This window comes from Aulostomus chinensis, chromosome 19 (genome assembly GCF_037954235.1).
Source record: "Aulostomus chinensis isolate RoL2024-O1b breed Wild chromosome 19, RoL_Achi_v1.0, whole genome shotgun sequence".
NCBI classification, from domain to species: Eukaryota; Metazoa; Chordata; class Actinopteri; order Syngnathiformes; family Aulostomidae; genus Aulostomus; species Aulostomus chinensis.
This window is the reverse complement of record NC_141338.1, coordinates 304,281-317,293: the sequence shown is the minus strand read 5'-3', so window position 1 is coordinate 317,293 and position 13,013 is coordinate 304,281. Positions and strand designations below refer to the sequence as shown.

The window sequence follows — 13,013 nt, the reverse complement described above, 5'->3', positions numbered from 1 at the left end:
TTGGGTACTAGTACTAGTGCTAGTACTAGCACTAGTACTAGTCGTGCAGGGATGAGCTTGGGTACTAGTACTAGCACTAGTACTAGTCGTGCAGGGATGAGCTTGGGTACTAGTACTAGCACTAGTACTAGTCGTGCAGGGATGAGCTTGAGTACTAGCACTAGTACTGGTACTAGTCGTGCAGGGATGAGCTTGAGTACTAGTACTAGCACTAGTACTAGTCGTGCAGGGATGAGCTTGAGTACTAGCACTAGTACTAGCACTAGTACTAGTGCTAGTACTAGTGCTAGTACTAGTCGTGCAGGGATGAGCTTGGGTACTAGTACTAGCACTAGTACTAGTCGTGCAGGGATGAGCTTGAGTACTAGCACTAGTACTGGTACTAGTCGTGCAGGGATGAGCTTGAGTACTAGTACTAGCACTAGTACTAGTTGTGCAGGGATGAGCTTGAGTACTAGCACTAGTACTAGCACTAGTACTAGTACTAGTCGTGCAGGGATGAGCTTGGGTACTAGTACTAGTGCTAGTACTAGCACTAGTACTAGTCGTGCAGGGATGAGCTTGGGTACTAGTACTAGCACTAGTACTAGTCGTGCAGGGATGAGCTTGGGTACTAGTACTAGCACTAGTACTAGTCGTGCAGGGATGAGCTTGAGTACTAGCACTAGTACTGGTACTAGTCGTGCAGGGATGAGCTTGAGTACTAGTACTAGCACTAGTACTAGTCGTGCAGGGATGAGCTTGAGTACTAGCACTAGTACTAGCACTAGTACTAGTACTAGTCGTGCAGGGATGAGCTTGGGTCCTCAGCTCAGTCTTGTTCTTCTGGAGGATGAACTGGTTTGACTCCTGAATTTAGGCCCATCTGAAGGCTCCTGCCCCCCCCCCCCCCACCACCTTCATTAACGCGCTTCAGCGTGTTCGAATGCGGATCTGATGACGTCACAATCATCACAGCCTATTATTAGCCGAGCCGGCAGCCAATCACCGAGGAGACTCGGTCTCCATGGCAACGGCGGTGGTTTGGGGAAGGGCAGCAGCCTCGGCGACGAGCTGAAGAGAAAAACCTCCAACTGCGTCCGAGGTGAGTTTCGATTGACCGACGGTTCGATCGACCTGCTGCTCTCTTCTTCCTCCGCGAGCCACTTCCGGGTTCGCCCTCTGAACTGACGAGTACCCCGGATGGTAGGTCGTGGTCCGTGTGTAACGGATGGAAGACGCAATTCGCGGAGCACTGCGAGTCATTAACATGCGCGAGGGCATGGCGTCTCAAAGTGAGGTCCGGGGACCTCAACAGGTTCTCACTGAAGCTGAAACATTGGACAGGAAGCAGCCGGTTCACTTCTCAGTTTGATTCACATCAAAGAAGTTGTCAGACACTGAAGAATATTTGAGGTCAAAGGTCAATAAGGTCACATTCACTCAAACATTTTGTCTTTGTGACATCAGCGATGGCGGGGACGTCGAGACATGACCGAGAGATGGCCATGAACGCCAAACGGCAGCTGGCGGAGTGTTCCGATCCATTGGAGCGACTCCAGCTTCAGTGTTTGACCCGCGGCTCTGCTGGGATCAAAGGTCTGAGCAGGTGAGGAAGATGGTGGTGGTGGTGGGGTAACGATGGTCCTGGTTGATCGTGATTGACAGAAGCAGAACAAGGTCTCGGTGGCGGTCCGGATGTCACGCCCTCTGCTGGATCAACTGTGGTCTGCTCCTCCTGCAGAACCTTCAGGATCATGGACGACGACAACAACCGCTCGCTGGACTTGAAGGAGTTCCTGAAGGGTTTGAATGACTACGGCGTCCTGATGGAGAAACAGGAAGCCACCGACCTCTTTCAGCGCTTCGACCGTAACGGCAGCGGGACCATCGACTTTGAGGAGTTCCTCATCACACTGAGGGTAGGGGGTCCGGCGGGCCCGGTGCGGGCTTCCGCCACGTCATGCTGCTGATTGTGTGGTGTGTCACCTGCAGCCGGCCATGTCCAAGGCCAGGAAGGAGGTGGTCATGCAGGCATTTCGGAAACTGGACCGGACCGGTGACGGGGTCATCACCATCGAAGACCTGCGAGGGGTTTACAACGCCAAGTACCACCCCAAGTACCAGAACGGCGAGTGGACGGAGGACCAGGTCTTCAGGACATTCCTGGACAGCTTCGACTCGCCGTACGACAAAGACGGGAAGGTCGTACCTTAGAGAGTGACAGAGTTGATGCCTCGGGACGTAAACGTGGTGCTTTCAGACAGGGGTTCGCATAGTGGGGTTGGGGGACCCCAGGGGGGCCTTGAAGGTCTTCTGTTGGGTCCTCAGCTAAACTGACACAGATACTCGTTCCATTTAACCTCTCGATCCAGAACCGCCGTTGTTCTGTCATTCCTTTAGAATCTGTTCTGTACTTTTAGATGTGTTTCACTTAACGCTTTGTCTTGTTTGCACATTTTTAGAGAACAATCATTAATTTCGTTACTTCTTTTTGGTATTCTGACACGAATGCTCCAATTACAGAAGAACAGACAAAAAAACTACCACACGTATTCAGAGACTAAAATATTTCCTGAATTCCTACAAAGTTTTGCCTTCAGCTGATGGCATTGACTGGTTAGTGGTAGTTAGTGGTAGTTAGTGGTAGTTAGCATGTCAGCTCACAGAGCCGCTGATTCAAACCACCACTTTTCTGGCCTGCAGGTCATGAGCGAGTCAGGTCTGTGCTGCGTGGAGTGATGAAGTGTGTTGATGCTGACGTTCTCCTCTGGTCACCCAGGAGGAGTTTCTGAGTGATGGCGCTGGCGTCAGCGCCTCCGTCGACACAGACGTCTACTTTGTTGTGATGAGAAACGCCTGGAAACTCTGACTTAGCAACTTCTGGTAAACCAAGTCAGCTGGTGGTGGTTTCGTGCATCAGTGTGTTGTGGGGTGACATAAACAACTCCAAGATCAGTTCAATAGGAGCTGGACAGGAGAACCGTACAGGGTTCAGATCTCAGTGCCAGAACCGTACCTCAGATCTGGCCCTACTTCTGTCTGTCACAGGTTGATTGACACTTTTGCTCTTTTCCATGTTTACAGTAAAAACCCAAATCCTTCCACCTTCGGTGGCCTCAGTTACCATCCACGTGTGGAGCTAATTTTCTCTTCAGGCCTGTATGACCTTTAGCTACATTAGCATGACGTTTCGCCAGGCTACACTGGCGTGATGATTTGGTTTGCTTAGTCAGGATTACTCGTAGTAGATTAGTACTTAGAGCACAACGTTTGAAGCCCGCCAGCAGGACTTTCCCGCACGCTAGGATGAGTTTTAGCCGTGTTAGCCTAAGGGTTAGCCACACTAACATTATGTCACGGTTAGCAATGCTAATCTCTTCTGCCTCATTTGGATGGAAACTGGCAAACATTTCATCATCTTCATTTGCAACTCCCTAATCAAACCCGCTCTTCGCTGTCTAACCATGCCGACCGCCGCCATGGCACGATGACACACCAACACTTTGTTGTGATTGACAGGTGACCCAGGAGGAGTTTGTCAACTACTACTGTGGTGTCAGCGCCTCCATTGACAGCGACGTCTACTTCATTTTGATGATGAGAAATGCCTGGAAACTCTAAGTCAAAGCCGGCAACGTCACCGCCATCATGGTCATCATCATCATCATCATCATCATCATCAGGACACAGTTTTAGTAACAACGAGGTCTAGAGTACTGCAGTACTCAGTCAGGTCCAGTACTGTGGGGAGTAGCGCCTCTGTCTGGTGAGTGTAAAGTAAAGCAGGGAGACGCGGCGGCAGACGGGTTTCTACTTTATTGATGTTATGCAGCGTTGATTAATAAAGATTATTGGTGCGATGTAAAACCAGGATTATTATTGGATGACGTTGCGAGCGGGTGTTGGTCGACGCGTTCCTGGCTGACAGGAAACAGGAGGTGATGGCGATATTTTCTCCAGCAGCTTTGAGTTCAACATCTATGACTTACACGGGTCAAGGACGCCATCCACATCTCGCCAGATCCACAGAGAAGAAGTCAGAGCCTCCATCTTGATGAAAAACATTCATCAAAACTTTTCTCGCGGACTAAACGGGGGGATTTTTGCGGGATTACATTTCAGAGTCGGCGTGACAAAGCAAAGTTGCATCTTCTCCAACGGCGAGGGCAGCTGATCCGTCAGCCATGTTTCAGCCAGTAGGGGGCAGCAGCTCCAGTAGAGGAACGTGTGGACCCATCAACACCGAGGGGAGGCAGCTGGTTGACAGGTTTGGAGGTTGTTGTCATGGCGACAGACAAATGTCCATTCAGCAGCATCGTGATCCGAGCTTCTGCTCTCTCTACACTTGGGTTTTCTCAGGTGGCGGAGGTTCTTTGTACAGAATCTCACTGGGGTTGTATGTTCTCTCTCTGACAGACGGGAATAAGATGTGGTTCTTGGTGTCGTGGAACCTTGAGGGCTGGTGGTCGACCAACATCCCAAGGTACTTCAGCCGTTCATCTGTTGAGAGTGCCTCTCAAGGTCCCTAAAGAGGTTCTGATGTTATTTTTGATGGTTCTTTGTGGGAACTTTGCAGAGAGTTCATGCAGGTTTCAAATGATCAGAGATGTTGCAGGGACCCAAATGGTTCTGGTTCTGGACATCGAGGGGTATTAGAAGTTGTGTTGGTGTGTCCTGGGATCTCACTGAGCCCAGCTGATCCAGTTCCTTTGAGCAAGGTGGACTTGGGCTTGGACTGACACCTCGTTGGAGAGGCAGTCTCTGTGGTCCAGTTGGTTTGTGGTTCTGGTGCTTCTTGAAGGTGTTCAAGCAAGTAACATCTGGATGTCCGAGACAAGAAGAACAGGCAGATGTAGTAGAAGTCAGTCCAGATGCAGAGAAACGAGGTAGAACTACGATCTAGTCCCAGTTATCACAGCTCAACCTGTGCAGAACAAGCATCAAACTGATGGTGGCGCTAGACAAACATGAACATTATTAACCAGACTACGAGCGGACCAAACTACGTGCCACTGTTTGTGGGGTTCTGAGGCAGGTCCTGGTCTCGCTGGCCCGTTTCTATTTGATCTGGTAGAAGCTGGACATAGTGACGTATGCCTCCTCCTTGGGACTGGCTTGGAGCGGGACGGCCTCAGCGGTCCAGCCGTCCACAGGGGGGCCGGAGCACTGAAGGTTCTCATCTGTGCAGGAGCAGGTCCCGCCCAGCGGGGCGGACCGCTGCAGCTCCTCCGTGGTGACACTGGCGCTGCTGCCACAGCAGGCGGAGCTGAGGACAGAGCCGAGGTCATTCGGCTGCTCGTCTGTTTTCTCCACCGGCTCGATTTTCAGAGTGCTGAACTCCTCAGGTTTGAAGTTCAAGAGGAGACCCTGAAATCAAACGACAGCTCTGTTCATGAAGCTGAAAACCCAAATGCTTCTGCAGTCTCGTGGCTAAGATTTACATTTTGAGACAAATCTGGGCCCTCGCTAGTTGCTAGTTAGCATAGGGTGCTGCACACAGGACGAACATTTCTACGTGAACCCAAGCTGTAGAACCTGTGGGTCTCTGACACCTAACAGGTGTCAGCTGCCATCAGGCCCAGGGGCCATCAGGCCCAGGGGCCATCAGGCCCAGGGGCCATCAGGCCCAGGGGCCATCAGGCCCAGGGGCCAACGCCGAGGACAAACTCAGTAGCAGGACTTTATCACCATGTTCTACCCAAGCGGAACATTTCCACCTCATCAGCACAAAAGCTGCTGAGTGCCGCTGGCTGTCCTACTTGTGCTCTAGCATGTGGCCTCATATACGCTCGCGTCATGTCACGTGGTGTATCGGAGCATCAGGGTTGTCAGATGGCGTTTCCCCGGGGAGGCTCACTTCATTGGGCGTGCAGATCTGCGCCAGCATGGGTTTGGGGTGCGGGATGCTCGGCCACATGGACGTGAATGTTCTGTGAAGGAAAACAGTCGTCAAGGCAGGCAGAAGAGCTGGACGGAGTTCCTGAGTCGGGAGCAGAGGCCGCGTACTTGTTTGTCCACATGAAAACCACGATGGACGTCAGCATCGCCGCTGAGAGGAGACAGACCGTCAGTAGGAGCATAATCTCCCGGCTCTCGTCTCTCGGATTCCATCCCCGGACGTTCTCTCCTCGAGGAAACGAGCACAGAAGGACATCATTCCCTTGAGTCTAACATAGAACACCACAAGTCCTTCATGTTCTGGAGGAACATGAAGGATGAGAACATCTTGTGTACAAGTACATGTGTGGATTTGTGCGCATACACATTCAGTATATAGAACCTGTGTTCTCACCAGCTGGAGTAACGAACGTGTAGGTGTCGCTCCATCGGCTCCAGCTGCCCCTCAGAGACTTTGACAGGATCGCTCGCACCCTGGCGCAGTACCTGGTGTTCCTCTGGAGGCGGTTCATGTCGAGGTCCACAGTCTCTGACGACGAGTTCCAGGTCTGCGACAGAGTAACAAGGCTGCATTCAGCACACGACCCTCAGGCTGAACCGCAACGAGGCACAAGCGTTACCATCTCTCTGCTGGAGGACCACAGGAGCAGCTGGAACAGCTGGTTTTCAACTCTCAGGTACTCGTTGTGGTACGGAGTCCGAATACGAATCACAGCCTGGTTGGATTCCTGGTCGAAGGAGACGTTCCACACCTGAGGACTTCTCGGTTGGACTGCAGGAAGGTGACACCAAACGGATTCAGTGCAAACGATGACGCTGCCTTCGACTCGTGGAGCTCGAACTCTGGTTGGGCTTTGTGAGGCTGATGTGAGCGCCCCCACCTGGAGGGTTGGGTTAGCGAACTGTCGATAGCGTTAGCACAGGAAAGTTTTACAGAAGGAATGGTAGAGTTTAAAAAGTCTTGTTAGACTTAAAAAGAAATATTAGAATGAGATGGCGTGTGTATGACGTGTGTTTATGGCCTGTATGTATGATGTGTGTATGACACGTGTAAGACCCGTATGTATCTGTGTATGGTGTGCATGAGGTGTGTATAACGTGTATGCCGCGTGTGTATTGTGTATGTAAGACGTGTGTACGACGTCTCTGGCCGATCAACTGAGTCAGAAGACAAACCTGCAGCTCAACGCTACGACGCCAAAGTCAAACTGAAGCGCTCAAAAAACAAACAGCTTAAGAATTTCAGGGTAAAACATTGAGAAAACATCGACATTTGAGTTGTTTTTTGTTTTTTTTTGGGGGGGGGGGGGGGGCATTAAAAAGTTGTGTTGAGATGCAACCTGAAGCTGTACTGTTGGGGTTCATGCTAGCTTGACGCTGATGGCTGAATGGTGAACAGACAAGAAGCTAACAAGCTGCTAAAAGAAAAGGAACTGCTGATCTAAAAATCTCGTTCGTTAGTTGAACCCGCATCTTCTTGATCCCAGCGACCACCTGACCTCAAACCCAATCAGCCACTGCCAACAGGTGACCTGCTCATCATCAAACAGGATGTGAATCAACAGGAAACTCTTACTTGGCAGCCATCTTGGTGAAGGGCCAATGGGACCAGAGATCCATAAAAACTGCATTTATGAGATCCTAGCACTGAAAAAGAGTGACGTGTTTGATGGTGGAAGTGTTTTCTGCCTCAGTTCTACTTCCACTGCCCCCATTCAAGTTTTCTGGCTTCATCCAGAGCTTCTTCCTGTTTAACTCGCCACTCAGTTTTCTGATTGATTTTAGATTTTTCTGGTCACGGTTCTCATAATGCATGGCGGCTCTTGCTGCTCTGAAACCTGAACGCCAACGCCGGCGTGTTAAACAGGTTCCAGCAGCTTCTGGCCAGAGCATCAAGCTCATCTCCGTCTCTTCAAGCGCGGCCACAATACAGACGTACTTATTTTCGTCAGGTCGATCGTGGTTGTGATGTTGCCACCTCTCACCAGGCCAACCGTCACATTGAATCGACCCAGTGGGTTCAGAAGGTCAGAGGTCACTGTGTCCCCAGACTCCTGCAGACATCTGGCCTGGTTCAGTAGCGGGTCAGAGAAACTGTGGACACAAACACTTGGTGAGTGACTGAAGCTCCTCCCACACGGGAGCCGCTGGATGTTCAGAGCTTTTACCACACGGTCATCATCTGCACGCTGTCGCCGTCACCGTCCTCATCATCCTCGTTCCTGCCGCCGACCAGCTGGCAGCGTAAAGTGCTTTCTGCCGTTGTGATGTGAGACGTGCAGCTGATTCTGGCTTCTGACAGGAAACGTGGAGGGAGAACGTTTAACACCTCCGCCCACGCCACAACACACGCATATCACAACACGCCATAACCACCGAGCCTCTGATGTGATTCATGTTCAAACACTGGTGTTCCTGTGAGAGATTCGCTAGTTTGTTTACAAACCAGAAGATTGATCTGTTTAAACCTCTGTCTCCCTGGCGCCATGGTAACCAAGACAAATAAAGTTAGAACCTCAGTTGATCCCAGTGACACAATAAACATATCAAACACCCGTCACCAAGGGTCCAGCTGATGGCGGTCGATGCCCTCATGAGGAGTTTTTTTACAATAAGTAGTAAAAGTGGGGAGGAGCAACAGGGTTGGTCAGGCTGTCAGTCACTGGGACATGAAGCCTTTGTTCAAGGGCACTGCTGCCCCAACATGAACAGCATCAATGAAGTCTTACTGACACGTTAGCGAAGACTTTACTACTGGTTATCTCGGCATGAACTAACCACTACTAGTGACGCCGTAATGCCTCACTGACACTCAGCTCTGAGAACTTCCACTTACACGCCAGTGACATCGTTGATTGTTTTTCATTTCTTATTTTAAAGAACGAGACAAGCAGAACATGACACCAACACTCACGCAGAAAACTGCCATCTGCTGCTGAAGCAGACGACGGGACGACCAACTTTCTGTCATAAAAGAACCACAACGTCACGTCAACAACAAACAGGAACTTCTGATGTTGCTGACTTTGTTGTTCATTTTCCGACCGGAACGGGACAACGATCTGATTCCATGTCCAAGTGAACTAAATCTTTGTGATCAGCTGACGTCCTAGTTTTGACATCAGGTGAGCTGAGGACCTGTGGACAAGCCTGACGAGCCCCCAGGGGTCCCCAGGACTCACCTTGAGAACCCACGGGACTTTACTAAAAAGGTTCTTCTCACCTGGGTCAGCATCTCCATCTCCACTCTGCGCCTGGGATGTCGCTGCCGCCGCCAGCAGCAGTAGCTCAGCCATCCAGCAGCCAAACGCCATCTCGTCTCACTTGAGAGGTTATGTCATCTGTCACTTGCGCACACAGACACCACCAGCAGACAGGAAGAGAGAGTGGCTGAGGGAGGAAGGGGGCGTGGCCTTTTGCATGAGTCCAGGAAAGATCTTTGATGGCTGCTGGGAACATTTGAAATGTCCCTCCTCTCTCCCCCTCCTTCCTGTCCACTCGTCCTTGACCCAAATGGAAAGGTCATGAGAAGATGGCGGTGCTGCTGAGAGGATCTGACCACACTCATTAAATGACATCATGAAGCGAGAGCCATGTCACTGACAGCATTAATGATGTCACACTGATAGTTTGCTCCTCCTCCTGTCAATCATATTTATCAGTTGTTACTGTAGGAAGTGACTGACACAAAACTATTTTCAGCTTCAGCATCATCTAGTTGCCGTGGTAACGTTTCTGACAGTATTATCAGGTCAACACATCTATAATCTTCATCTCTGAGATGCAGATCCGCCCAGTTGGCACCGTCAATCACCTCATCAGTCTTCTGGTTACTTGGCAACTGTCGAGTGATGTCATGTGATCATGTCAAGCTTCTACCTCAGGCATGTCGACAGGTGTCATGGAGCCTCGTCATGTTGCAGCGATACGGACGTGTAACAGGGCGGTGGCATCTGTAACCAGCGCCGTCATGGCGGTAATCCTGAGACATGGATCACCTGTGGCAGCCATGTTGGAGGATTCATGTTTAATCTCTCTTACGTGACTTGATGTGTTTTTGTTGGGTGGGGGTTGGATAATGGTGCCAGGATGGGCTGCCATGTTGGTACCCCTGATAGTTTGAGTGACAGGTAAGTGATGATGATGGACATCTGCAGCTCACGGAGAGTCAAGGTGGTGTCCAGGTGCCTCTAACCGGGTCACGTCCCAACAAACGCATGACTCACTTTGTTTTGATTCGACTGCAACCACCTAAACCAACAAAAACCAGTTCCACCTTATTGAAGCTGAACTTCCTGTCTGTTGAATAACAAACAGGAAGCAGAGAATCAAACCAGTTAAACCACTTCCTGTCTTCACTTAGGCAACCTGGTTGGCGTTTGTTTACTTCTATGACATGAAGCAGGTCAATGTGTCTATTAGTGCTCTTCCTCATCCCTCAGAACTTGACAGGCCTCAACACGGTGCCCATGGTTACCACAGTTACCATTAATTGTTACAGTTACAGTTAATTGTTCGTAGTGTTAGATGCCCCTTTCTGTTTGAGAGACCCTGGAAGAGTCTCAAGGACCCTGGAAGAGTCTCAAGGACCCTGGTCCAGCTTCAGCGAGGAGCCTCAGGATCTCCAGGCAGCAGTATTTTATGGGCACCATCTGTATGGTCTTTGGGTCTCCATGTTGTTGACACATTCTGCTGTTTTCCTGCTTGTGAACGCTTCCAACGCCAGAGCGAGGATGAGGAGTCCAGGTTTGATGAAAGGTGATGAACATCGCAACCGAGCAACAGCCTGGAGAACAAGGTGGAGGGCTGTGGTTGACATGTTTCGAGGAGCGTTCTACTTCCTGCTGTCACTGTGCAGCAAGAACACACACACACACACAAAACCACACGCCTGAGGGTTCTGCTCGGCACCGCCTCCTCAGCTGCGGTCGCCTCCCTCTCTGGTGCTGATGGGAATCTGACGAGTCGCCTGTTCCCGCCGACCAAAACCTTCTGGTTGTCTGGATGTCGGCCATGTTGGAAAAGACTCAATTTTGTTTTTATTAATTTGTCGTTCTTGTCAGTTTTACAGTACAACAGCAGCTCCATAAACCCAGGATCGTATTATTAGGATGACTAGTAGTCGTGGTCGTAGCAGCAGCATGGGGCCATGCAGGGATACCAACCCATTTAAGTCACATGACAAACAAAAACATGAAAATAATCACACCGGCGTTTTCTCTTCGTTCAGAGGAACCTTTTCATCAACACATAGAAAACTTGTTGGAACGCCAGGACATAAACGTGTTGCGACCGAGGCTACTTCTTGGTTGAATCCAACATGATGACATCATTAACGATGCCATTTACAACTGGAGACTCAGGATTTAAACGGCTGAGATGTTGACGCGTCGGTGTGAGACCACAGCGTCAAATTGCTCTGCAGTCGCAGCAGAAAACCCAACGCACCAAACTCAGCTTCCTGCTGCACTGGCTTTTTCTGCTTGTCTTGTTCCGTGTGCCGTGGTCGGTGATGCCATGGCGTTGAGAGCTTCCTCAGCAGCCACAGGAGTTTCTGTAGAAGGGTGCTGCAGGTTGTGCTGCTCATAAATGGCTCGCCACCACATCCTCTTCCTCAGGTGTTCACCCTTTTTGACAGGACGAGCTGGAGCCGTGGTTTCACTGCAGCTGGAAACACGTCAGAGAACCTGTAAAGACCGGTGTTACCAGACCAGAAGATGGCGAGTTCCTCCAGGAGGTGCAGGTACTGGCGAGGGTGCCGCCCCCTGAGCAGCAGGTAAACCATGTGTGATGCAGCTGCTTTGCTCTCACTGCCGTGGGAATCTTCCTGCACATGAGCTCCCACCGCTCTTCTGATCTAGAACCAGAACTCTGTGACATTAGCATGTGAGGGCAGAACATTAGTGTGTGTGACCTCAGGACCACAACCTGAGCTGTTCTCAACTCGCCAGACCAGACGTGGGAAATTTCAACCTACTGAGTCTGGGGATTCGTGGGAGGCAGGTTGAGGACTGTTGATCCTGACCGAGGTGCTGGCAGGAGACCTGGAGTTGCTCCCTGAGTGCTGCTGCTTCTTCTTCTTCTTCTTCTTTTAAAAAACCCAGTGACCTTACAGGTGGTCGAGGCCACACCTGCAGGTGGTGTCCTCCATGACCAGGTGAAAATGTCTGGAGCAACGTAAGTGATGGACACATGAACAAGTTTCACCACAAACATTACAGACATTGGTCTTCCTCGCTGATGCAGCACAGGGCTTTGGCGAGATGGCGGCGTCACAAGTCATCACTTCACCGAGGACTGGCCGAAGAGGGAAAACAGACAGTGTGATCAAGGGAACACGCGTGGATCATAAATCAACTAACCCGGTGGGCGGATCCCAAATTCATCTGCAAACTCCGGATGACAGTTGAGACCAGGGTTGGTTCATGCGGTCAGGTGAGACCTCACGGCCATCAAGCGCTCCAGATCCTCCATCTGTGGCACCGGGGAGTGATCCCCGTCTGACCTGCAGCGTTTCTCTTTGTGTCTGGACAACTGACTTCACGCCGTCAACAAAAGGCTTTACAAGTTCATGTGGAAGAAGAGAGCCGCCTCTGTGAGGGTCTGTTCTCACAAAGGCATGGCGATGGCGGCCAATGACTCACTTAAATAAAAACCCTTCAATCTGCAAACAACTTCTCACTTCAGAATGATCCTGGTGTATCACACACACACAGATATACACACAAGTACATATGTGTACATGTACACGTACGGCAGGGCCACAGAACACAGGGTTCTTAATACTGTGCACATTGCTCGCTTGTTTAATGAAGACGGACGTCTCCACTCCTGTTCGTAGAACGAGAACTTCCTCTGTCGCTGCGCTCCCGTTTGATATGCAGGTCTGGACCAAGACTCCACCTCCAGCTCTGGTCCTTCTTACCTCCAGCAGATATTCAAGAGGCAAAATGAGTCTTGCCAGTAGGCCAGGTGACACCACCAGCCCAGTAAGAGCTCTGGTCACAGGAGTGTACCTACAGTTCCATATGTGAACCACTCTGGAACAATTGTGTGAATGATGGTGACGGAGGAGTGGCTTCTCCCTAATCAGTATTAAAGCACCAACTGAACTGAGGAAAGTTCCTTTCAAT

The 13,013-nt window shown here is 50.6% G+C and overlaps 2 protein-coding genes across 4 annotated transcripts; one reads left to right on the top strand and one right to left on the bottom strand.

Moving 5' to 3' along the window:
• The first annotated feature begins 1,001 nt into the window (after positions 1-1,001).
• Positions 1,002-3,864, top strand: capslb (calcyphosine-like b). Its single transcript, XM_086187724.1, has 5 exons — positions 1,002-1,084; positions 1,450-1,588; positions 1,724-1,901; positions 1,975-2,184; positions 3,502-3,864. The coding sequence occupies exons 2-5, from the start codon at positions 1,452-1,454 to the stop codon at positions 3,601-3,603; spliced, it is 627 nt and encodes a 208-aa protein (XP_086043850.1). The 5' UTR covers positions 1,002-1,084; positions 1,450-1,451; the 3' UTR covers positions 3,604-3,864.
• il7r (interleukin 7 receptor) lies at positions 3,784-9,216 on the bottom strand. 3 transcript variants are annotated; one of them, XM_086187722.1, is made up of 9 exons: positions 9,104-9,216; positions 8,049-8,175; positions 7,820-7,974; positions 6,501-6,652; positions 6,275-6,428; positions 5,989-6,109; positions 5,840-5,912; positions 4,993-5,349; positions 3,784-4,802 (listed from the first exon to the last, which is right to left on the bottom strand). In XM_086187722.1, the coding sequence occupies exons 1-8, from the start codon at positions 9,192-9,194 to the stop codon at positions 5,041-5,043; spliced, it is 1,182 nt and encodes a 393-aa protein (XP_086043848.1). In that variant the 5' UTR covers positions 9,195-9,216; the 3' UTR covers positions 3,784-4,802; positions 4,993-5,040. The 3 variants fall into 3 exon arrangements, with proteins under 3 accessions (XP_086043848.1, XP_086043846.1, XP_086043849.1); XM_086187720.1 differs by having other exon boundaries at positions 3,784-5,349; XM_086187723.1 differs by having other exon boundaries at positions 3,784-5,349; positions 5,989-6,106.
• Between the last annotated feature and the right edge of the window lie 3,797 nt (positions 9,217-13,013).